The sequence below is a fragment of the Coptis chinensis genome, chromosome 8 (genome assembly GCF_015680905.1).
Source record: "Coptis chinensis isolate HL-2020 chromosome 8, ASM1568090v1, whole genome shotgun sequence".
NCBI classification, from domain to species: domain Eukaryota; kingdom Viridiplantae; phylum Streptophyta; class Magnoliopsida; order Ranunculales; family Ranunculaceae; genus Coptis; species Coptis chinensis.
In genome coordinates this window covers 19,479,370-19,504,180 of record NC_141463.1, presented here as the reverse complement: position 1 = coordinate 19,504,180, position 24,811 = coordinate 19,479,370, and the positions used below count along the sequence as shown (strand labels likewise).

General features: G+C 38.2%; 1 protein-coding gene and 1 pseudogene across 10 annotated transcripts; both read left to right on the top strand.

Moving 5' to 3' along the window:
* The first annotated feature begins 3,942 nt into the window (after nucleotides 1-3,942).
* LOC147480387 (putative pentatricopeptide repeat-containing protein At3g15930 pseudogene) lies at nucleotides 3,943-18,351 on the top strand (annotated as a pseudogene). 2 transcript variants are annotated; one of them, XR_015203897.1, is made up of 3 exons: nucleotides 3,943-5,696; nucleotides 6,872-7,097; nucleotides 18,129-18,351. The product of XR_015203897.1 is annotated as a putative pentatricopeptide repeat-containing protein At3g15930 pseudogene, transcript variant X2 (transcript). The 2 variants fall into 2 exon arrangements; XR_015203896.1 differs by having other exon boundaries at nucleotides 3,943-6,639.
* A 123-nt stretch (nucleotides 18,352-18,474) lies between these two features.
* On the top strand, nucleotides 18,475-23,729 carry LOC147480386 (protease Do-like 8, chloroplastic). Of its 8 annotated transcripts, none has more exons than XR_015203899.1 (10): nucleotides 18,475-18,870; nucleotides 19,194-19,723; nucleotides 20,278-20,393; nucleotides 21,374-21,444; nucleotides 21,569-21,667; nucleotides 21,840-21,906; nucleotides 22,068-22,143; nucleotides 22,277-22,343; nucleotides 22,514-22,665; nucleotides 22,870-23,729. XR_015203899.1 is itself a non-coding variant. In XM_086576113.1 (10 exons), exons 2-9 carry the CDS (start codon nucleotides 19,566-19,568, stop codon nucleotides 22,748-22,750), a joined length of 738 nt encoding a protein of 245 aa, XP_086432239.1. In that variant the 5' UTR covers nucleotides 18,475-18,870; nucleotides 19,194-19,565; the 3' UTR covers nucleotides 22,870-23,729. The 8 variants fall into 8 exon arrangements, 5 of the variants coding, with proteins under 5 accessions (XP_086432239.1, XP_086432237.1, XP_086432241.1 ...); XR_015203898.1 differs by having other exon boundaries at nucleotides 22,811-22,941; XR_015203900.1 differs by having other exon boundaries at nucleotides 22,555-22,665; nucleotides 22,811-22,879.
* The last annotated feature ends 1,082 nt before the right edge of the window (nucleotides 23,730-24,811 follow it).

Sequence of the window (24,811 nt, the reverse complement as noted above, 5' to 3'; positions counted from 1 at the left end):
ATATATAAATAAAATAAAATAAAAACTCCAAAAAAATAGAATAAAATGAGTCAAAAGCCAAAAAAAAAAAAAAAAATATGGCTAAGGATGGAAACAAAGTGTAGAAGCAAAGTAAATAACAAGGTTTTCTAGTTACATAATATGAAGACTCATTATTATCTCAGACTTGTCCTTTTGAATATCCATTTCCTTCCTTCTTAAACCATCTCCTAATCCCCCAACACCTAATAAAGACCTCTAGCTCAATTAGGAATAGGTTAGTGGGATAGTAAGTTGCAGTAGATGTGTTTGATCAACTTCGGCTTCCTTGTGTGTCATTGAGATTGTAAGGTAAAGTATGCCCATCGCATTACATCGGAGTAGCAAAACTTGAGTGGAAAAATCGAGTGATTTTTGTCTTGACTTTTATGTGAGAACCTACTTTAGGGACGCTTATTCCAAAGTTTTTAAACGGACTGTTCGCAGATTTCATAGCATTACTCATTGTATATATGTTTATTAAGTAGATGATTGATTATTATGCATATATTAGCTTAGGTTTTAACTTGATTACTCTATATGCATTGCTAGTGAGAGGTATAGTTAATTTAGAGCATGAATAAGGAAACAATAGTTTTATTTCTTAGTCGTTGTAGTATATATGAAGTTTGTGAGTACCTTCATCGAAAACTCTCACGAGACTATAACTCATCCACTAGGGAATTCCTAGTGGTTTAAGCGCCTTGTTGCATATAGTCAATGCAATCGCACTCTCAAACGAGAGTAGATAGATAGAACTCCATTTTTGGTCACTTATTCTAATTTCTCATCTTTGCTTGAGGACAAGCAAAATGCTGTTTGGGGTGGTTTGATAAGAGCCCAAAACTGTAGTTTTAACCCCTTAATAATCATACTTTTAGACCAATTATGTGAGTAATAATTAAGAGTTAACACCGACACGTGTTTTATGCATTCGGGCTTCAAAGTCCATTATGTGCAGAAATGTGCCACTTTAGCTTAGATAAAGGAGCAAAGGTCGGTTACTAAGGAGTTCCGTGATTAAAAGCCAAGATTCAAGAAGATAAAGTTTTTCTAAAGCCCTGGCCAAAAGCTGAAAAGTCGACGGGCGTAAAACAAGACACAAATCAGCACAGAACTTTCGAAGGTCGTATCTTTGGACTCGGGACCTGAATGGGGCCTACCTTATGTCAAAACGACCGCTCGGAAAGAGATTTCCAATGGTCCAAGCCTTGACCCAATTAGAGGAGCAGAAGTGGACAAAAGTGTGTTGAAGCCAACTGCAGCTGGAGAGGCCTTTTTGATTTGAAAAATTGGGGTTTTGGGCCCGATTCTTCGGCCCAAAACATGGCTCCAAGCCCATGCACGATTTTTGGATCTGAAAGTATAAAACAAAAGCTTAGCTCTTTGTTAATGGTAGATAGTTAGACCTAGATTAGAAATTAGATTAGTAGCCTCCATTAATTAGTTTTAGATCTCGTTTTAGAATTTCATTCCCTTTTTTTTAGATTAAAACTTTAAATCATTGTTCTTTATTGATTAGATAAATAAAATAGTTATTCTTGTCAATTTCGATTTTTGTCATTTACAATTTATTAGATCTAATTTCAATTCTTGTTATCATTCAATTCTTAGTTATTAATTAGATTTCGATTATTGTTTAGTTAAATTTCATAAAGTTAGAATCTTTGTTATATGTTGTATTCAATTTCAATGGGAAATGATGGTTTGATGAATCAAGGCTAAAACCTCCATTAGAGGGGTTGATGAAGCCTTGATGAAAACTTAGTTGTATAGTGTAGAAGCGTTGTAGTAGTCTATTCCATTCTAGAAGGTCGTGTTTTAGCCATGAGAATGGGTGGACGACCTCACATGCTAGTTATAATTGGTAGAAATGCCATGTTAATTAGGGATTAGAACGAGCAATTCTTACCGTAAGAACGTAAGAATTGGATTACAACAGTCTATTCTAGGTGATTAAGTTGGATTCGAGGTGGATTCAATTCTCCTCTAATTCTTTATCTAGATTCAAGAACATTAGTATTTCCATATATTTCGTAGTGACATTCAACATATTGCTTTTCATATTGCATCGTAGTATAATTCCCCTTCGTAAAGCTCTCATTAAACTTAAGACCGATTAGTTAACTATGAAATCATTCCATGCTAGAGAACTAGGAGTGGAACGAATTTGTTACTCCACTCTATTTCGATAGAATTGAGAGTAGAAACTTTGATAAATATAGACACGGTTCAAGTTTTAGTTTACTTACGTTTTGAGTTCATCGTTCATTTCGTAGGTAAACTACTATTTTTACATTTATCAATATATCAAATAAATTATGTTTGTTGAGCTATTTTTCCTTTAATTAATATTATAGCCCATGCAGGGTTGTAGAATTTGTGTTTTTATAAAAAAGAACAAACAAATTATTATAATATTCTATAGTTAAAACTTTATATTTAATTCAATTGCTTGACAACAGTCGATGTTGATATTTAGGATATAAACATGAAAACTTTATATCTCATCCACAATACAACCGGTTGTTCAACCAACTTTATTGATTTTTCATGTGATATTTTTATATGTAACCAAATGAACTTGGAGGAGTCCAATTAGTGGACGCGCATGATTTCTAATTTTGTATAAAACACAAACATGAGGGACTCATAAATACAGGATTGAGAATCTTCTATGATAAGTATTGTGCTAATTGTCATTGACACAAGAATTCATAAGGCAAGGTCACTCATTTTGACATACAAGAGTGCACATCATCACTCTCTAACCACTCCATGTTTTTCCATAATTTGCATTTATCAGTGGTTTGGTTATAAATCAAATTAATTATGTTTGTTGAGCTATTTTTTCTTTTATTAATACTATAGATATGCTATTTCAATACATTAGTTCTTCCCTAAATGATAGAGACCATTACTTTTAGTGTTTTCATCAAAATTTAACTTACTACAAAATTCTATAGTTAAAACTTTTTGGTACAAAATATTTCATGAAAATGATCCCCGTTCGTTGAACGGGCTCAAAAACTAGTGAATGAGTTAATACAACCTTAGCGATATGTAAAGCCCCCTCATAAAAAAAGACAACCAAGAACAATGAGTGTTGAATCTTTTGCAATCAATCTTGTGTCAGACCAATAATCAAAGTAACGTAGTCAGCTAAAGCTTGCTTTGAGCTCAAACACTCGAGCGTACTTGTGTTGCTATAGCCACTTTATTATAACCACCACAAAGAATTGTTTTGCCATCAATCCATCAACCTATGCTAGAAAACGTTAAAATTATACCGAAGATTGAAGACAGAGCAAAAACGGAAGACGAAGAAGGAGAACCACACACGGAGAGAAGAATATTCGAAAACGTAGAGATAATACCAAAAAGACCAAAATATCCCCCACAACAGAAAGAGAATTGACGGTTTTGCCTCTGTGACGGACACAAAGGTGACACCAAATCACTATTCCTCAACCCCCATATTTTTCTAATATAGTAAGATAATTATCTCCTATTTTGTTTTAAAAAAATAAATTGATGAGTCTATCTTATATAATTACAATTACCATTTACAATTAGAATCCAAAGAAACCATGCTAACTATCGATATCGAGGAACGAGTTTCAAGACTTAAAAAAACCGATGTTTAGCAAGGTTTGCATACTTGTAACTTTAGTATATAGAGAGTAAAATAGAGATAGAGAGTAAAATCCTTTGACTTTAGCTCTATTTTGTTGATTTTAGCTCTACTTTATTGACTTTAGTAAAATAGAGATAGAGAGTAAAATCCTTTGACTTTAGCTCTATTTTGTTGATTTTAGCTCTACTTTATTGACTTTTAGCTCTATTTTGTTGATTTTAGCTCTACTTTATTGACTTTAAAACTACTTTTAGAGGGATAGGGAGCCATTGGACTCAAGCCTAAGGCTCATCTTCACTCGTTAAACACTTGTTCAAATCTAGGTTTCTACTGATAATGCAAATTTTATAGCTTGTAATTCTTGTTTACATTCTCAACAGTTGATCCATTCTGTATAAATGAATAGAAAAAACAGCCACACGCTACTAAAAAATTGCACAAACTTATCACAACTAAAGAAACTTCATGCCCAAGTCATAACACAAGGACTCCACAATCTCCAACACTTGACTTGCAAAATCTTTAACAGTTACACTAAATTTAATAAACCCATTGAAGCCCAGAAGATGTTTAGTCAGATAACTGACCCTGACATTATTTCATGGACTAGTCTCATTACTCACCACTTGCACATTGATCAACCCTTTGAAGCACTTTGTGTTTTTTCAAAGTTTATATTGTTGGGTATTAGACCTGATAACTTTTCAGTTGTTGGGGCGCTTTCGGCTTGTGGTAGGAATGAGGATTTAAGGCATGGGAAAATGGTTCATGGGATGATTTATAGATATGAGTTAGGGTTGGAGATGATTGTTGGTAATGCGCTTGTTGATATGTATAGTAGGAATGGTGAGATTAGAGTAGCACAGTTGGTTTTTAGGGAGATGGGGATTATTAAAGATGTTGTTTCGTGGACTAGTTTGCTTCATGGTTTTATAAAGTGTAATGATTTGGTATCGGCTAGAGAGTTATTTGATAGAATGCCGAGGAGAAACACAGTTTCATGGACTGCTATGATTACTGGTTATGTCCAAGGGAGGAAACCTATTCAGGGTTTGGAAGTTTTTCAGGAAATGAAAAGTATAGGTAGTGACCTTCCAACTGCTATCACAATCGTGGCTGTTCTTTCGGGTTGTGCTGATATTGGTGCTCTCGATCTTGGCCGGTCTATTCATGGTTATGTTGAGAAAATGAATTTGTATTCAGATGCTACAATGTACAATGCTTTGATAAATATGTACGGAAAGAGCGGAAGCCTTGATACAGCTGAGAAGGTCTTTGCGGAGATTGAAATGAAAGATACATTTTCATGGACAACAATGATTTCAGGGTTCGCCGTTCATGGGAGTGGGATTCGTGCAATTCAGATTTTCTCTGAGATGTTGAGGTCAGGTATGGAACCAAATGAGGTGACATTTGTTGCAGTTCTTTCAGCTTGTAGTCATGCAGGGTTGGTTGATGAAGGTTGGAGATGGTTTGACAGAATGAGGCAATCCTATCATTTGGAACACAAGATTGCGCACTACGGATGTATGGTTGATCTGCTTGGACGTGCTGGGCTCATAGAAGAAGCAAAGGAATTTATTGGGAGAATGCAGATTAAACCGGATGCTGTGCTGTGGAGATCATTATTAAGTGCTAGTCTAGTTCATGGAAATTCAAGAATAGCTGAAACAGCAGGAAAGAAGATAATTGAATTAGAACCTGATGATGATGGAGTATATATACTTCTATGGAACATTTATTGCTCGGAACATCGATGGGTAGAAGCCTCAGAGACAAGAAGGATGATGAAAGATCGGAAAGTCAAGAAGAAACCTGGCTGTAGCTGGGTTGAGGTGAACGGGGTTGTCCATGAATTCGTTGCTGATGATAGGACTCATTGCCTCAGCAGGGAAGTTTACTCTATCTTAGATTGGTTGGCTGAACAGCTGAAGTCGGACTTTGTTCACTCTGGTCTTGAATAAATACCGTTGAAACCTTGATATAATGTTGATCAGTACAAGTTATGAGGTGATCTGAGGATGACTAGCAAGTGCCACAGGTCTGTATTTCGTTATAATTAGTAAGTTTGGTTCTTGTTAGTGGTGGTGGTGCTCATCAATGTGGTGAGTTCAAAGAACTTCTAAATCAGTCCGCAGGCATCGCGATAAACCCTGTGTCCTACTACAGGTGTTGCGACAACCTTTACCAAGTCCGAACGATTGTCAACCACCAGATCCACTCCGTGTTGACAGTATAAAGAAGCATTTAGGGGATATGTTGATGATCCATGATTACACACACAGGAGCACTTTGTCACTTACTTAATTAGAGAAGTGCGGACTAAGCCTCCATCTGAGTAAGTAGTTAGCGGTTGACCTTCCTAAATTATCCTTCCTAGGATACACTGATTATTTTGGTGGAGCTTCAGTCACAGTGGGCAATTCCAGGTTCCAGGAACCTAGTTAACTTCCATACAATCTACAATTTCTTTAATGGCAGTCATATAGGCAATAATGGCAAGTTTGCAAAAGCTAAAGTTTGGTCTTTTGCCTGTTTCAATACTCTCAGCAATGTGTCGCATTAATCGATCTTCAGTACTTGTGTTTTACATGATAGTTTGAATTTCATGTCAATAACGTGTAATTTGATTTTAATTATTCTATTTTCAAACTTAAACATAATATAGATATAATTCTCGTTATTGCTGGTGCTGCTATTTTTGGAAGTGAGGTCGTAAATTAAAGAGAAGCTGACAGAATACCAGTTATCGACTTCTCATTGTACTACAAAATGTTTTTACAGAATTAGTAAATTGGTTTGATCACTATCTTGCATCAGTGAGCCACAACAAGCTTCAATCTTTTTGTTGGTTTCTTAGAAAACCCATAAGCGCATCACCCACTGTGCCGCTATTCCTATCTGAACAGAAAAAAACTTCATTCATGTCTTTGAATGATATATGATAATGTCAATTATTCTCTTCCTGGGCAAGGTTCCTGAAGGTAATGGTTCTGGAGTTGCTTGGCATGGAGATATAGTGTGACTAGTTATCGTGATGATGTTATTTGACAATTTGGGTGAATTTGATAACCGTTGTTTGATGAGGTTTATTCCAATTGACTATGGTTAGAACTCAGATGGATATGGGTTATCTTGTTATGGTTGTTATATTGATGGTGGTACTAGAGTTTCTTACATTTTAAGTTTCTTATTCTATTTCTTCATTTTGTGTAGTTGTTGGTAATATGCTCTTCTAGAAATCCAAAGCCCTGCCAAGTAGTTGCACGCGTTAATATTCTAGCCTCTAAAGGTTGAGTGTATTGGTCATGAGCTGCATAGCTGATGGATGATGCGTCAAACGAAGGTATCTATGGGGATAATTTTCATTTGGTGCAAAGAAAACTTGCTTGAGGGTAGGTTGATTGGTGTAAATCGTGACGAAGACCTGGCAGTCTTGAAGGTATTTGTAGTTTATATACTCTTTATCGTTTCCTGTTTTTAAAGATCTGTTTATTTCTGTTTTACTATAAGCATAGTTATCAACTTTGTCTATATATTCACCAACACCTCACACCTTTTTTTTTACATGAGATTGTGCTAGGACCGTATAGTTTTTGTCTCACATCCTTGTACATATAGGTCCTTCTTATTCATACAGACTCATCTGGATTTTGCATTGTTATTATTTTTCTTTTGCGGAAAATGCACACTAGCTTATCACACACTAATTATAGGGTGTAAAACAGCAGGACTATGTAAAAAGTATAATGTCCAGGACAAGCTAACCCATCTCTTTTGTCATAGTTACATACAATATTTTGCTCAACAAGTACTCACTTGCTGGATCCTCTCTGGCAGTTTTCTGGCGTTCTTACTGTTGACAAGATATAGTAGAAATATTAAAAACATTCTTGTGTGAACAGTCGTTAAGACCAGAAAGCAGAAACCTACTAATTAACCAAATCTTAAGGTCTTTTGATTGCAATATTTTATGGTGATTTCATTTCAAAAATATTGTTCCTTAAAAGCTATAATACTTGTTTGGTATTGGTTGCAGAACTGCCTGAGATTTTTAGCCTTATAAGTCATAACTTGCCTAGTAGAACGAGAAGTACAGGCTGTACAACTAGTAAAGATAATGCAGTACAAGCTTGAAAGTTTATTAGTTGTTTGTAGCTAAGAAGAAACAAATCTGATAAGTTGATGTGGCATGTGTATTGATACTATAACACCCCGTCTTTTATTTTACTTTTCCTATAATAATAATAATGGAAATAGATAAAACAGAGATAGGATATCCAGCAGTTACGGATAAAAGCCCGTAAGTAAGTAGATAAGTTTCAACCCTTGTTTTTCGGGGAGGTTAAAAATAAAACTAGAAAATAAAGTTTTCTCACGAGAGTTTCTGGGGGGAAAACACAGGGAGAGTTTTAGAAAAAAAAAAAAGTTACTGAAAGATAAAATGTTTTGAACGAGGAAGATCGTCGTTTCAAGCGAACAAATGATCTTTCGGTCTTTTCGGTTTTCTCATTTGTTCGGGTTTATAAAAGGTGAGTAGTCTGAAGAGGTTTATTTTGGTTAATTATTTGTTTCTGCTAAACCTATCAATAATACTGTTTTACATATCCGAGATATTGTAAACTCTGTAATGGTGCCGACGGATACAAAACTTTGGAATACTTCTGTAAATAAAATTATGAAGAATTTAAGCATTTAAACTGTCGAAGTCTGGACACGGTGGTTAATGGCGTCGCCATCAGCACCAAACCGTCCCTTTTTTTTTTTGTGTTTGAAGTATGTTTTTATTTGATTTCTGGTGATGTTGAACTGTTGCGGTCATAATTGGTGATGTTTGGTTGTGTGGTGAAGTGTTGGGTTGTGAAGTGGAGGTTTGGTCGATTGGTGTTTGGGGTGGGTGCTGTTGCAGGGGTAGAAGGTCGTTAATGGCAGCGCCATCTAGTGTGGAGGAAGGGTCGATCAAATGTGTATGGTAGTTGTTTTTGGTGGTATGAGAATTGATTGTAGGGGGTATGGTTGAGAGGTGAGTGGTGTTCCTGGCGAGTGAAGCTTTAGCAGACCGTCAATGACGTCGATTTGGGATTTTTACAGTATGATGGAATCATGAATTGATGGTATAGGTAGGTGTGGTTTTTCGTGGGGATGAAAACTACTTGGTTCATTTTGGTTATAGATGGCCGGTGGTGGCTGCATAGGTGGTGGAGGCGCTGGTGGAGGTTTTGTGAGGAATGAGATGAACAGTAAAATTCGAATTTGGGCTTGGGCCAAATCGTGGGTTGGGCTTGTGTGTTAAACTTTAGATTTTATTTTTAACTTAAGTTTAGACTATGGGCCTTAGGCTTTGGGCTTTTGGGGTTAGAGGAGTTTAGGCCTGGTTGACTGTGGTGGACCATTGGCATGTTGACTTTGACTGTTGACCAGGGTTGACTTTGACCAGTTGACCCAAATTTGACTTTTACCTCGGATTATGATTCGGTCTATTAGGATAGGTCTAGGACTATTAGCATACTTGACTTTAGGCTAAGACCTTTCTAAATATACTTATGTACGTGTATTTACTACTCTGTGATATTACAGTCTTTTATGATACACAACGTTATGACACTTATACATTCATGAAATTAATAACGCGTAAACCAAAAATACTTGAATCAAGATATTTCCTTCGTTCTCTGAAATAATATATACAATAAATTTCAATAATGTGTAAACAAAAATTACCGCACCCTTTTAGAACTCTCAACGCCTCAAGTTTTGGAATTGAGTTTTATGACTGATGATGTCATATGTAGGTGAGCATTTATTGAATGTGTCATAAATGGCCCGTTAGCGTTATATATGGGTATTCATTGAATGTGCCATGAATGACCCGGGTATTCATTGAATGTGCCATGAATGACCCAATTGTTTGGACTGCCCAAGAGAGGAACTAAGGTATTCGCCTTGCGGGTTAGTTATATTCCTTAAGAGTACGGGAATGTAGGGTTGGATATTCCTTGAATGTTGCAGGAATGACCCAAGACATTTATTAAATGTGCCATGAATGGCCCGTTAGTGATATAATAGGTATTCTTTGAATGTGGCGGGAATGACCTAAGGTATTCATTGAATGTGTCATGAATGACCTGAGTTTTTGTGCCCAAAAAGGCTGTGAAATATGTGTATGAAAGCCCAGAGGTGGCTATGATATTGTGGTATCGGTGGGAGAGAGGCACACAGGAATGTGTGATTTGGCAAATGTGTGGAGTGCAAATCGTGGAGTAGGTACTAAAGGGTGGGTGTATAAGAAAAGTAATTGATTAATTGATAAGAGAAATTGATTTGATTATGCGAGTGTGTTTGGGCTTACTTTTGAATACATATAGGATATCTACATATGTTATATACAAGTTCTAACTTTCTTTTACAGGAAGGTAGGAATTAATAATATTTTGTGCAGGGACGCGGTCCTACCCTTATACAGCAGTGGATATCGGTAAGTTGTAATTCAATTATTTAGATATTAAAACGAGTTATTAGAATGAGTTAATATAATGGAAGTTTTGCTTGGGAAAAAACTATGCCGGTTGAGATGACGGAACTACCTTTCTTCCAAACTGAGAATGATTAGGTTATGATAGAGTTAAAGTGTTAGTTGGATAAGAAAAGATTTTAAATGTTTATATGTGGTTAGTCTACTCATACCAGCAAATTCCATTTTGCTGACCCATGTTTGCTTTGTTTTGGTAACGTGGGTGTGTTCTGGGAACATAGGTGGGTGGAAAAAGGATGGAACCGCGTGTGATCGGGATTCTTGCCCCGGTCCGTTAGTTTTCTTTTTAGGTCTGATTCTTATTGAAAGGATGTAATAACGTAGTTTACTTTCAGCATGACATGAGAACATGGTAGTAAGGACTATATTTCAGAGAGTCTGTTTGATGTTTTGTTTGGACGGGATGCTATCTTAATAAAGTAATGGAGATAATTATGGGGTTTGTGCAGTTTAAGTTGTTCTTTTATGGTATGGCTGTTAGGGTTTGTATGTGTAGTTTTCCTTGTCATAGTCTAGGTTTTTAAACAAGTGAACATAGTGATGTTTGAGATATTTATATTTCAAATATTCACTTTGTTTTTGTTTAGAAATTCGGGCTGTGACAATTTTGGTATCGGAGCTTAGGTTAGCTTAGATTTAGAAAGTCTAAGTGATCCTCGGATGTGGAATATGGGTTATAGTGTTGAGAGTTTTGGATATATGTGAATATTAATGGGAGTTTTGTTTGAATTGTAGATCATGGTTGAGACACGTAATGGTAATACTACTGGACCTGCAGTGAACACTCAAAGTCTGGATGTCGGGGAGGATAGTTGAATCGGTTGTTGCGCTATGCGAGAATAACCATCCCGTTTCAGGGGAGATCCTTTTGCTAAGCTTAATAAGGAGTTTGGTACTCTTTGGTGCGGGCCGATTTCATCGGTGTTGGGAATGCGATCGCAATGAGTCTTGATTCAAAGTTGTGAAAATGTATTTGAGGCGTATCGCATCGAGGTTGAAGCGAGGAGTTGGGTGCTTCACCAACTTGATGACAATCGCTAGGTTTTGGTGGCGAGCTCTCACCCCTAGTCCGACACTAGAACTTTGACTTGGGAGGACTTCAAGGTTAAATTTGAGAGTAAGTTCATTCCGAGGCAAATAAAATAGCAATTGGCTCAACAGTTCCTCGAGTTGACTCAAGGCGGGAAGTCCGTGGATCGGGTATGTGACCAAGTTTAATGAGTTATCGAGGTTTGCTCCCTATCTTGTAGATAATCGACAAGAAGAAAAAACCAAAAGTTCATAACGTAGGTTAGAGAGTCACTTGTCCAAAGAAGTTGATTCCTTTTGATGGGGACACTTTTGATCGTGTGTTGGACTTGGCCTTGAGATATGAGGAGTAGAATGCCCTAAGAGAGTCGGGCGGGGAAGAGGAAGTTTGGTGAGATACCGGTTGTTAGTCCTAGGCCTTTTGAGAGCACCACGTACCGAATAGGTTTAGGGCCTTATGATATACCTCGGAGGGTCCGTTTTTGAGACCACCATCCCGGGGGTTTCGGGGAGGATTTCATCGCCAGGGTGTATTCCGACCCCGGGAGGATTTTACCAGGTGGTGGTTTATAGACCACGGGCAGCCTAGAGGCTATAGACCTCGCGGAATCGATGATGCGAGGCGGGGTCCCCCCTCCCCTTCGTGGTCTCCCCGCTTCCAGATCGATCGACCAAAGATTACTTTTACCCGCGGCACAGCCTTCCAAGCCATAGCCATAGTTTGTTGAAAAGGCTTTTGGGAGTGTAAGCAGTGGGGCATTTATCTCGTTATTGCCCTACCAAGCGGTAATAATCCAGAACAGAGCACCAAAGACTACCACTCGTGCTAGAGCCTATGCAGCCTATGCCAGAACGGGAATGTTGAAGGTACCTTTAGTTCATCTCAGTTTACATTCAGAGTTTTGTTTGATTCGGGTGCTTCACATTCCTTTATATCTTGTCAGTATGTTGAGAAAGAAAGTTTTAAAACTACCCTTTTATCTAAGCCCTTGTGTGTTGAGACACCGTTAGGAGGTTCTGTTACTTTGTATGATGAGTGCAAAGGTTTTAAGTTGTGTTTCTTAGACCGTGTCTTTATGGTAGACTTGATCGTTTTGGGGTTTGAGGGTTTCCATTTCATACTTGGTATGGATTGGTTGACGCGTTATCATGTTACCTTGGATTGTGTGAGGAGGGAGGTTATAGTGAATACACCTAGCATGCCGAGGTTAATTCACACCTTGGATTGTGTGAGGAGGACTCGGTGATTGTGTGAGGAGGACTCGGTGATGTCTAGCTTCTTGTGCTCTATAGAGATACCCACGAGGGATATCAGCGATGTGGAAGTAGTGAGAGACTTCGAAGATGTTTTTCAGGAGATTCCAGGGTTGCCACCCAAGAGGGAGGTGGAGTTTCGTATAGACTTGTTACCGGGGACTGCACCAGTTTCAAAGTCGGCTTACAGGTTGGCACCTAAGCTATTGGACGAAATGAAAGTGCAAGTCGAGGAATTACTCAAGAAGGGGCAAGAGTTTAATGTTTAGTGATTTTGTTTTTGGCTTAACCATATCTTTTGAGTATATGGGTTTGAATCTTTTAAGGTGTGTATGACCAGGTTCATACGACCGAGCAACTCACCATGGGGTGCGCATGCTATTTTTGTTTCAAATAAGGATGGTACTTTGAGGATGTGTATTGACTTTAGGGATTTGAACCAGGTGACTATAAAAAATAAGTATCCGCTTCCTAGGATTGATGATTTGTTGGACCGGTTTGAAAGGGGGCTAAGATATTTTCAAAGTTTGATTTAAAATTTGGGTTATTATCGATGGGAGTTGAAGAGAAGAGTATTCCTTTGACTACATTTAGAACTTCGGTATGGGTTGTATGAGTTTTTCGTGATGCCTTTTGGGTTGTGAATGCACCCTGCATTCTTTATGGACTTGATGAATCGTATTTTCAGGCCCTTTTTGGATAAATTTGTGATTGTTTTCATTGATGACATTTTAGTGTATTCACAAAACACGTAAGAACATAAGATGCATTTGAAGATAGTGATGAGGCATCGCCCCGAACGAAGTTGTATGCTAAGTTTAGCAAGTGCCATTTTGGGAAGAAGAAATTCGTTTCTTGGGACACGTGGTATCTAGTGAAGGGATTTCTTGTAGACTCGGAGAAGGTTCTTTGCAGTTGAAAGAATGGAAACAACCAACCACTATCTGAGAGATTAGGAGTTTCTTGGGGTTATTTTTGGATATTATCGAGATTTATTGAGAAGTTCTCGCTTATTGCAACTCCGCCACGGTTAACTAGGAAGGATGTGAAGTTTATGTGGACTAATGATTGTGAGAAGGCTTTCTTAGAATTGAAACAGAGGTTGACTACAGCTCAATTCTAGTAATCCCGACTCAGAAGCGGAAAGCTAGTGGTTTCTGGATGCTAGTGGACTGGTTTGGGTTGTGTGTTAATGCAAGACCGAGAAGGTGGTGTCGTGATGCTTCACGACAGGTTGAAGATATACGAGGCGTTATCCTACTCATGACCGGAGTTAGCGGCAGTGGTTTTTGCTTTGAAGGTGTGGAGACATTATTTATATGGTGAGAAGTTCGAGCTTTACATAGATCACAAGAGTTTGAAGTATCTTTATTCACAGAAAGAGTTGAATATGAGACAACAGAGATGGATGGAGTTCATAAGTAGTTATGACTTCGAGATTCAGTATCACCCAGGCAAGGGCAATGTAGTTGCGGATGCACTTAGTCGATTGCCTGGTGTTTTGACCACTCTTATGGTGCAAGAGTGGAAGAGTTTAGAGATTATAGCGACTTATGATGTCCGGACTACACCGCATCTGAGATGAAGGGTATATATGCAGTTTGGAGGTTAGGCCGGTGATTTTCAGTAGAGTGATTGCCATGCAGCACAGAGACCGATTTATTTTGAGTCGGTTAGATGATCTGGTCATTGATATTTTAGATGATTGTCCGTCTGAGTGGGCAGTTGATTCTAAGGGAGGATTGAGATTTCATGAGAGATTGTGTGTACCAGATGATGCAGAGTTAAAGAAGGAGATATTATATGAAGCTCATCGTTCTCGGTTTACAATTCATCCTGGAGGAACGAAGATGTACCAAGACTTGAAGAGGACCTTTTGGTGGGAAGGAATGAAAAGAGATGTCGGAGAATATATTTCTCGGTGTTTAACTTGTCAGCAGGTTAAGGTTGAGCATCAGAGGCCTTCTGGATTATTGCAGCTATTAGAGATACCGATGTGGAAATGGGAGCACATTTCTATGGATTTCATTGATGGCTTGCCTAAGTCTCGGAAAGGTAATGAATCTATTTGGGTTATTGTTGATCGTCTAACGAAGTTTGCTCATTTCATTCCTATTGACGTGCGTAGAAATACAGATAAGTTAGTTTCCTTGTACATTCGGGAAGTGGTCAGGTTACATGGGATTCCAGTAAGTATTGTTTCAGATCGAGATCCTTTGTTCACTTCCGAGTTTTGGAAGAGTTTTCAGCGTGCTATGGGCACTAGTTTGGCGATAAGTACCGCTTATCATCCTCGCAACGGATGGACGCAAAAAGAGGGTGAATCAGATATTAGAAGATATGTTACGGTCTTGTGTAATGGATTTTGGTGGAGGCTGGGAGGAGCATTTACCTTTGGTGGAGTTTGCATATAATAACAGTTTCCAGTCGAGCATTGGTATGGCACCCTTTGAGGCTTTGTATGGGCGTCCATGTTGATCACCTGCTTGTTGGGCAGATGTGGGAGATCGAGTATTACTTGGGCCTGAGATAGTGAGAGAGACATCTGAACAGATTAAAGTCATTAGAGAAAGGATTAAGATAGCACAGAGTAGGCAGAAAAGTTATGCATATTTAAAGAGGAAACGGGTTGAGTTTTCTGTAGGCGATTTTGTGTTTTTGAAGGTTTCCCCTATGAGAGGAGTTATGAGGTTTGGCATGAAAGGAAAGTTGAGTCCACGATATATTGGACCATATGAGATAGTAGCCTCCGTTGGTAGTTTGGCGTACCGTCTTGCTTTGCCGCCTAACTTAGCGATGATTCACGATGTCTTCCACGTGTCTATGCTACGGAAATGTGTGAAAGATCCTACTGAGGTTGTTCAGCCAGCAAAGCTAAAGTTGAACGATGATGTAACTTTTACAGTGAGGCCTATCACGATAGTAGATAGGGATGTGAAACACCTTAGGAGGAGGATTGTAAACTTGGTAAAAGTGCAGTGGAGTGAAAGGGAAAATGACGTGACTTGGGAGCTTGAAGATAAGATACGGCAGATGCATCCTGAGCTCTTCTCTGACACTCTACCTTGAATCTCGGGACGAGATCCTTTTAAGGTGTGTATATTATAACACCCCGTCTTTTATTTTACTTTTCCTATAATAATAATAATAATAATAATAATAATGGAAATAGATAAAACAGAGATAGGATATCCAGCAGTTACGGATAAAAGCCCGTAAGTAAGTAGATAAGTTTCAACCCTTGTTTTTCGGGGAGGTTAAAAATAAAACTAGAAAATAGAGTTTTCTCACGAGAGTTTCTGGGGGAAAAACACAGCGAGAGTTTTAGAAAAAAAAAAAGGAAAGAAGAAAAGGTTTTGAACGAGGAAGATCATCGTTTTGCGCAACAGTCGACTTCGGTCTTTCGGGTTTTCTCGCTGTTCGGTTTATAAAAGGTGAGTAGTCTGAAGAGGTTTATTTTGGTTAATTATTTGTTTCTGCTAAACCTATCAATAATACTGTTTTACATATCCGAGATATTGTAAACTCTGTAATGGTGCCGACGGATACAAAACTTTGGAATACTTCTGTAAATAAAACTATGAAGAATTTTAGCATTTAAATTGTCGAAGTCTGGACACGGTGGTTAATGGCGTCGCCATCAGCACCAAACCGTCCCTTTTTTTTTTTGTGTTTGAAGTATGTTTTTATTTGATTTGTGGTGATGTTGAACTGTTGCGGCCATAATTGGTGATGTTTGGTTGTGTGGTGAAGTGTTGGGTTGTGAAGTGGAGGTTTGGTCGATTGGTGTTTGGGGTGGGTGCTGTTGCAGGGGTAGAAAGTCGTTAATGGCAGCGCCATCTAGTGTGGAGGAAGGGTCGATCAAATGTGTATGGTAGTTGTTTTTGGTGGTATGAGAATTGATTGTAGGGGGTATGGTTGAGAGGTGAGTGGTGTTAAGTGAGCGAAGTGCTTTTTAGCGCACCATCAATGGCGTCGATTTGGGATTTTTACAGTATGATGGAATCATGAATTGATGGTATAGGTAGGTGGGGTTTTTCGTGGGGATGAAAACTGCTGGGTTCATTTTGGTTATAGATGGCCAGTGGTGGCTGCATAGGTGGTGGAGGCGCTGGTGGATGTTTTGTGAGGAAGGAGATGAATAGTAAAATTTGAATTTGGGCTTGGGCCAAATCGTGGGTTGGGCTTGTGTGTTAAACTTTAGATTTTATTTTTGACTTAAGTTTAGACTATGGGCCTTAGGCTTTGGGCTTTTGGGGTTAGAGGAGTTTAGGCCTGGTTGACTGCGGTAGACCATTGGCATGTTGACTTTGACTGTTGACCAGGGTTGACTTTGATCAGTTGACCCAAATTTGACTTTTACCTCGAATTATGATTCGGTCTATTAGGATAGGTCTAGGACTATTAGCATGCTTGACTTTAGGCTAAGACCTTTCTAAATATACTTATGTACGTGTATTTACTACTCTGTGATATTACAGTCTTTTATGATACACAACGTTATGACACTTATACATTCATGAAATTAATAACGCGTAAACCAAAAATACTTGAATCAAGATATTTCCTTCGTTCTCTGAAATAATATATACAATAAATTTCAATAATGTGTAAACAAAAATTACCGCACCCTTTTAGAACTCTCAACGCCTCAAGTTTTGGAATTGATTTTATGATTGATGATGTCATATGTAGGTGGGCATTTATTGAATGTGTCATAAATGGCCTGTTAGCGTTAAATATGAGTATTCATTGAATGTGTCATGAATGAACCGGGTATTCATTGAATGTGTCATGAATGACCCGATTGTTTGGACTGCCCAAGAGAGGAACTAAGGTATTCGCCTTGCGGGTTAGTTGTATTCCTTGAGAGTACAGGAATGTAGGGTTGGGTATTTCTTTTATGTTTCAAGAATGACCCAGGGCATTTATTGAATGTGCCATGAATGGCCCGTTAGTGATATGATAGGTATTCTTTGAATGTGGCGGGAATGACCTAAGGTATTCATTGAATGTGTCATGAATGACCTGAGTTTTTGTGCCCAAAGAGGCTGTGAAATATGTGTATGAAAGCCCAGAGGTGGCTATAATATTGTGGTATTCGGTGGGAGAGAGGCACACAGGAATGTGTGATTTGGCAAATGTGTGGAGTGCAAATCGTGGAGTAGGTACTAAAGGGTGGGTGTATAAGAAAAGTAATTGATTAATTGATAAGAGAAATTGATTTGATTATGCGAGTGTGTTTGGGCTTACTTTTGAATACATATAGGATATCTACATATGTTATATACAAGTTCTAACTTTCTTTTGCAGGAGGGTAGGAATTAATAATATTTTGTGCAGGGACGCGGTCCTACCCTTATACAACAGTGGATATCGGTAAGTTGTAATTCAATTATTTAGATATTAAAACGAGTTATTAGAATGAGTTAATATAATGAAAGTTTTGCTTGGGAAGAAACTATGCCGGTTGAGATGACGGAACTACCTTTTTTCCAAGCTGAGAATGATTAGGTTATGATAAAGTTAAAGTGTTAGTTGGATAAGAAAAGATTTTAAATGTTTATATGTGGTTAGTCTACTCATACCAGTAAATTCCATTTTGCTGACCCATGTTTGCTTTGTTTTGGCAACGTGGGTGTGTTCTTGGGAACATAGGTGGAAAGCAGTGGAACCGCGGCGTGTGATTGGGATTCTTGCCTGGAGCAGTCCATTAGTTTTCTTTTAGGTCTGATTCTTATTGAAAGGATGTAATAACGTATTTTACTTTCAACATGACATGAGAACATGGTAGTAAGGACTATATTTCAGAGAGTCTGTTTGATGTTTTGTTTGGACGGGATGCTATCTTAATAAAGTAATGGCGGATAATTATGGGGTTTGTGCAGTTTAAGTTGTTCTTTTATGGTATGGCTGTTAGGGTTTGTATGTGTAGTTTTCCCCGTCATAGTCTGGGTTTTTAAACAAGTGAACATAGTGATGTTTGAGATATTTATATTTCAAATATTCACTTTGTTTTTGTTTAGAAATTCGGGCTGTGACAGATACCATTGGTCTTCTCACTACTTATTCCTTCCCTTTAAATCTCATTGTATTTGCATGCTTACAAGATTGCGATCATGGATGTGCAAATGGTGGGGGAGCCTTGTTAGCATTCTATCCTATAGTACTGTTTTTGTTAGATCCGTTTTTTATCATTAAGTTTTTATTGTTTATCAAGTCCAAGATTTGGAAATCGATCTGCAACTAAAGCAGGTCATTTGATGCTCAAAACTAGAAACATTAAAAAGGAAAGAAAAACAAAGTCGAACCGTTTTGGAGAGATGGGGAGAAGTTGATGGAGCAAGCATAATAATTCAATTATTTTCATGATTGACGATTCATCTTACAAGACATGCTTGTGAGTTAGTGCCTTCTTGTATCCTTATATTCTTCTTTCCCGTTATTCTTGCATGTGGTTACTGATTAATATTTGCAACTTCCTAACTCTAATTTATTGTTTTAAACAATTATAGAGAACTCATGAGACATAAGCATTGCACTGAACTATTCATGAGGTGCAATATAATGGAACTCGAAAATGTCATATGGAACTCTTCATTAACTCACTGTATAAAGGTTCTGATTAAACATTCGTGGAAGCAGAATTAGTTTAATGAATCAGTCAAGGTTGATTCAAAATGCATTGTGGAAGAAGATTCTCAGCTGCTGCCGCTTTGACAGGGCATCATTAAAATCAGTTAAAGAATGGGTTTGGATTAGAAGAAACATGTCGGTGGGGGGTTCTGGCAGCTGATATATTTTTAAGAGTAGCCTTTTGTGCTACAGTTTATGAGCTGTGGAGAGATAGGGAATGCATAGCAGTGATCTACTCGTGCCTATATAGAGACCCGAAACTAGCAATCCAGAATAGCACAAATGAGATCAAGCTCAGATTCAATGGAAGTCATCTGAGCAGAAACAGGCACTTGGACAAACGTCAAGATTACCTAGAGCATGCCTAGAAGGCTTCATGTTGCCAAACACTGATGACAGACTGAGTATTGACAACTGGTGGCACTGGCAGCTGTGCACGGATAATGAGAAGAAACCACAATGGAGAGATTGCTTTGGCTTTCACTTGTTGATGAGTGGAGCTATATCCAGCAGCTCCCTAGACAGTTGGGTCGGAGAGAAGTGTTCTTGGATGGAGTTTCTTCATTTTGTCCTCACAAAGACACTAATGGTTACCATCAACCTATCTCTGTTCAAAGGTTGGTTTTTGCTTTCTAGTTTCTGATAATTAGAATTCATGTTGTTTTTTGTTGGTGGCACTTGATATATGTGATGTTAATGAAGGCCATGCAGCCATGTCTTTTGGGCATTTCGCCCTCCCACGTGGGTATGCCTTCATAACAACATCTAGGTGCACAGGGACCAGAGTGGTCCGCCTGCGCAAGTAGAAACTAGAAGCAGAAAACCCTGTAGGAATGAGATCTTGGTATTAAGCTATATTCACCAATGTTTCACTGGTACTTTTGATGTAGCGGTTGTTTTTATTTTGTTATTAGGAAGACTTATTTCAGTTATTTGGACTTGATGCCCTGCTGATTTTTGTAAAAATGTGAATTAACTTCACACAAGTCTATTTATCATACGTCATGTACATAAGTATGTATGTTTAGTTCCTGTATATCAGCATGAGATTTGTCTACAAGGTTTTGAGTTTTCACCAAGTGAATGTATAGTTCGTATGTCCTTTCCACTTTGCTGTAGATTGACAATTAACTGTCCTTAAGAATTAATTTATGCCTATAACGACTTCTAGGCTGGTCAGGGATCATAGTGAAGATGTACGTGAAGTGATTTCTAATAAAATTCCTCTTACTACAAGACGAATGTTATTTGCGGGTTCGTTTGTTTGCTTGTGGTCAACTTCCCAAGGTACTTATCAGGTTCGTAACTTTTCCAAACTACTATTTTCCTTTTGGACCATCTATTAAAATTTTCATCCTTAATAGAAGTAAGAACTTTGAGTGCAATCAGTAGCTAATTGTGAAGACTGAGAAATTCTACTATATACACAACATGCACATGTTTTGCCTGAGGAATGTGGACATGTGACGAAAACATATAGGCATGTCTCTGAGCACTCTGCCATAATATCAGTTCGATACTATGGGTGAAATTCATAGGAGTATTTTTGTAGGGGGATGATTTACCAGACTAACTTTTGAGACAAGTCATAGAAGCTGGGTGACTGGGTCTCAAGGAGATGCTTAGGTGGGTGGGTATGTTCATCTCAGGTCATGCCTTTCCCTCAAGATGTTGTTTTATCTTGCAAATGTTTACTCATCTTAACATTTTAATTCCTTTTCTTTTTCGATTTGAAATACAGACTATTTGAGATTTCATAATCTCAATTTTTCAAAACGCATTTTACATATGTGGAATGACGTTATCTGTATCGATGTCCTGTCGCTCATGGAATGATGGAACCTTCTGCAGACTGGCTTGACAACACTGCATTCTCTGTACTGCGAACGTAATTCAGTGTTGATTCAGTCCTGCTAGACTTCTACTATTGGCTGTAGATATCCTGTTTTGAGTATTAAGGCTTTGACTTTGGTCGTAGTGAAATTGTATTTATGTTAATGGAGAAATAGTTTGGAGAAAAGGAGGATACAGCCTAATTAGGTTTGGTCTTGTATCACTTCAATATATATATATGAAAATCAGGGTTTACAACAATAGAAACTGCCTAAAATATTCGGGTCAGGGCCGTAGTCCGCCCCTCGGGAGATGTCCTCCTAGAACTCTGACAGTCGTCATTTTCTTAAGTTTGTGTCAAAAGATATGGCGTGAAACATACGTGATCGCTTCTAATTATGTTTGTAAATTTTGAATTACAACACTGGTTTTAGGGGATCCATCTGTGACAATTGAAGAAGTGACTCTGCCTGTCTATCCATCCAAAGGACTCTTCCCTTATGAGGTTTTTTTATCCTCAATTACTCAGTTCTATCTTCTTCATTTCTGGAATGCTTCTTTTTCGTGATTCACTCTGCTATATTGGGCTGTATGTTTATGGAAGGTGAATTTTTATTTCTATATGACAGGACAGAATTGTCAAAGTCTTTGAGACGAATACTTATTCTGTCGTCAACATCTTCGATGTAACATTACGCCCTCAATTCAATGTAACAGGTGTTGTCGAGGTACTTTCCACGACTTTCATGTGTATAAAGAAATATTTTACCAGGAATTTAAACTGGTCGGACCACAATGTTGCATTAGTAAACCACAACACGATTCAACTTTTTCCTTAATATGTTTCCTCCCATGTCCTTTGCATGATGATAATGTGAATTATTGTCTCACTTGGCCCAGATTTCCGAAGGTAATGGTTCTGGAGTCGTTTGGGATGAACAGGGGCATATTGTGACTAATTATCATGGTAATGAGCTCGGTTTAGTAAAACAACCAATATACATTTTCCTAATGAGCTATTTTTAAATGGACTATGGTCACCTCAGATGGCAGCTCTTTGTATCATAGAATGTCAGTACTGGAACTCTCTAAGTTTGTTTTACTTATTCTAATTGTTCTTTCTTGTAGTTGTTGGTAATGCACTTTCTAGAAATCCAAAGCCCGGAGAAGTGTTTGCACGCGTAAATATTCTTGCATCTGAAGGGTAAATCTTTCGGTAGAATCAGTGGCATGATCTGATTGCTGATGCATGCAACTATGATATTCTTTGGGATAATGTTTATTTAATGGTGTAAGAGTAGTATCCAGTTTGTCTGATTGTCATCTTTTGTTGGTAGGGTGCAAAAGAACTTTGAGGGTACGTTAATTGGTGCAGATCGTGACAAAGTTCTTGCTGTCCTGAAGGTATTTGCAAGTTTATCTAAACTGTTTTTTTCCTTTAAATGGGTATACAATTATACATTTTCCAACACTTCACTTTTTTTTTCCTGTCATTAGACTAGACTACTGGAGTAGCTGTCCTAGGACTGTATAGTTTTTTTATGGTCCTACTTATTTATACAGAGTAGTTACAGATACATCAGGGTTTTGTGTTCTTTCTCCTTTTCCCCCATAGAAATCATACTCTAGCTGATCAGTGCATACACAGTGACATGTGGTGCTAAAGAGCATGACTACAGAGAAACTATCCGGTTCAAGGACAAGCTAATCTTTCTCTTCTGTCACAGTTAAGTGTTATATTTGGCTCAACACTTCGTCACTTGCTGGATCACCTCTATTGTCTATCTGTTCTCTGGTGTTCTTTCTGTTGAGTAAGAATAAAATATAAAAACATTTACATTCGTGGAAGCTGAATTAGTTTAATGAATCAGTCAAGGTTGATTCAAAATGCATTGTGGAAGAAGATTCTCAGCTGCTGCCGCTTTGACAGGAATCAGTCAAAGAATGGGTTTGGATTAGACTAAACATGTCTGTGGGGGGGTTCTGGCAGCTGATATATTTTTAAGAGTAGCTTTTTGTGCTACAGTTTATGAGCTGTGGAGAGATAGGAAATACATAGCAGTGATCTACTCGTGCCTCTATAGAGACCCGAAACTAGCAATCCAGAATATCACAAATGTGATCAAGCTCAGATTCAATGGAAGTCATTTGAGCAGAAACAGGCACTTGGACAAACGTCAAGATTACCTAGAGCATGCCTAGAAGGCTTCATGTTGCCAAATACTGATGACAGACTGAGTATTGACAACTGGTGGCACTGGCAGCTGTGCACGGATAATGAGAAGAAACCACAATGGAGAGATTGCTTTGGCTTTCACTTGTTGATGACTGGAGTCACAGTTAGGCAGTTAGCTATCTGGAGCTAGAAGCAATGTCAACGAATAGCTATTTTGTAGATGTCAGAGCTAACAAACTGGTTCTATCGGAAGAAGCAGTGGATTGCATATTGAGGAAGACCAAGCCAGTATGGAGAACAAGCACATACCACATCATATCAATGCCCTTTCTACTTCACTGTATGGGTAATGCAATTGAGGAGCTGAATGATTCACAAAGAGTAGCAAGCCCTGTAGACTCGTGTATCCCTTCGAAGGGACCTGTATACTGATATCCCAAAAGATGGTGATGGAATTTTGTAGGAAATTTATTTTTTCAAACATCAATAAAACTGGTAGGGACTTGCCTCCCCTAATCCTAGATGGGAAAGGCTTATGAGGTCCATAGTTTCTATGGTTAGGTGTGGTCATAATAGGTATGCTCGTAAGCTCGTTTCCAAATATTTTTAGTTTTACAAAATAGTGGGACACAAAGTGATTCATCTCTACTCTCCTTTAAAGCCGTGTGGGCGAGCTAGCCGTTTCAGCTGTCTGTTGGTTCTATCCAGTGTTATCAGACTCAGCCCGGCCTGGCGGTTTGACCCGATAAACCAGCGAACCGGTCTCCTAACCGGGCTGGGTTTACTATTAGATCGTTTAAGCAGTTAGCCCGGTGCTGAACCAGTTAACTCGGGCGGTTCTCTGTTAAACCCGGCTAAACCGGACGGTTAACTAGTGGGCTGGGCCAATGCCAATCTGGCTAATTGTGTAATTCTTATAAATTCAAAAATAAATTTAGTTATTTATTTTTGAATTTATACATCACTTGTCGCACCACTATTCCAACGAAATATTACTGATATATGAATATATACATATATATTTAGTTATTTAGTTCAAGTAGTGAACCACTGGTCCAACCAGTAAACTACTGGTCCAACCACTAACCCAATGACCCAGTCCCTTCACCGGGTTGACCTCCGGGCTGGGTCTGATAACACTGGTTCTATCACCTCATACTTAGCCATTTGAGCCGGTTTTCCTTTTATTCTACTATATTTAAAGGCTAGTGTATACTTAAAGGTTTCGTCGTCTTTTGTGTCACACAATTTATCAAGCCAAAATTTGAGTTGACCATCCTGAAGACCTGAACAACGAACACCTGTAAGAATGTGATAAATGAAAGTATCTCGACCATGAATAACTCCTCTCAAACCCCATGAGATTCCATGCTTAATTTTGACAGCCATTTATTTCCCTTTCAAATCTTACTAGAATGGTGGTGCTACACTACTGCTACTCACGAATTTATACATGTGGAACCTTAGCTACGAAAAGAAAAGAAAATAAATTCTGAGTTTTTAATTCTTGAAACAAACACGCTTTTATGGTTTGTGAACAGATACAACTAGCGCACACGTGTAGCAAATATAGGAAGGGTTAGAACCAATACCGGCTCATTCGTCTAACCCCACTTATAAGCAAGGTTCAAAATATCCATATCGATGAATATATCGGTGTATCCAAAAATATATATCTATCTATTTTTTTGATGAT

What these genes read in the sequence shown, in the direction of transcription:
- LOC147480386 (XM_086576111.1), top strand. Translation starts at nt 19,566, where the DNA reads ATGGAGAGATTGCTTTGGCTTTCACTTGTTGATGAGTGGAGCTATATC. An exon ending in CAACCTATCTCTGTTCAAAG is followed by an intron (nt 19,724 to 20,277) that starts GTTGGTTTTTGC and finishes AACGACTTCTAG; the next exon opens with GCTGGTCAGGGATCATAGTG. An exon ending in AATATTCTTGCATCTGAAGG is followed by an intron (nt 22,144 to 22,276) that starts GTAAATCTTTCG and finishes TTTTGTTGGTAG; the next exon opens with GGTGCAAAAGAACTTTGAGG.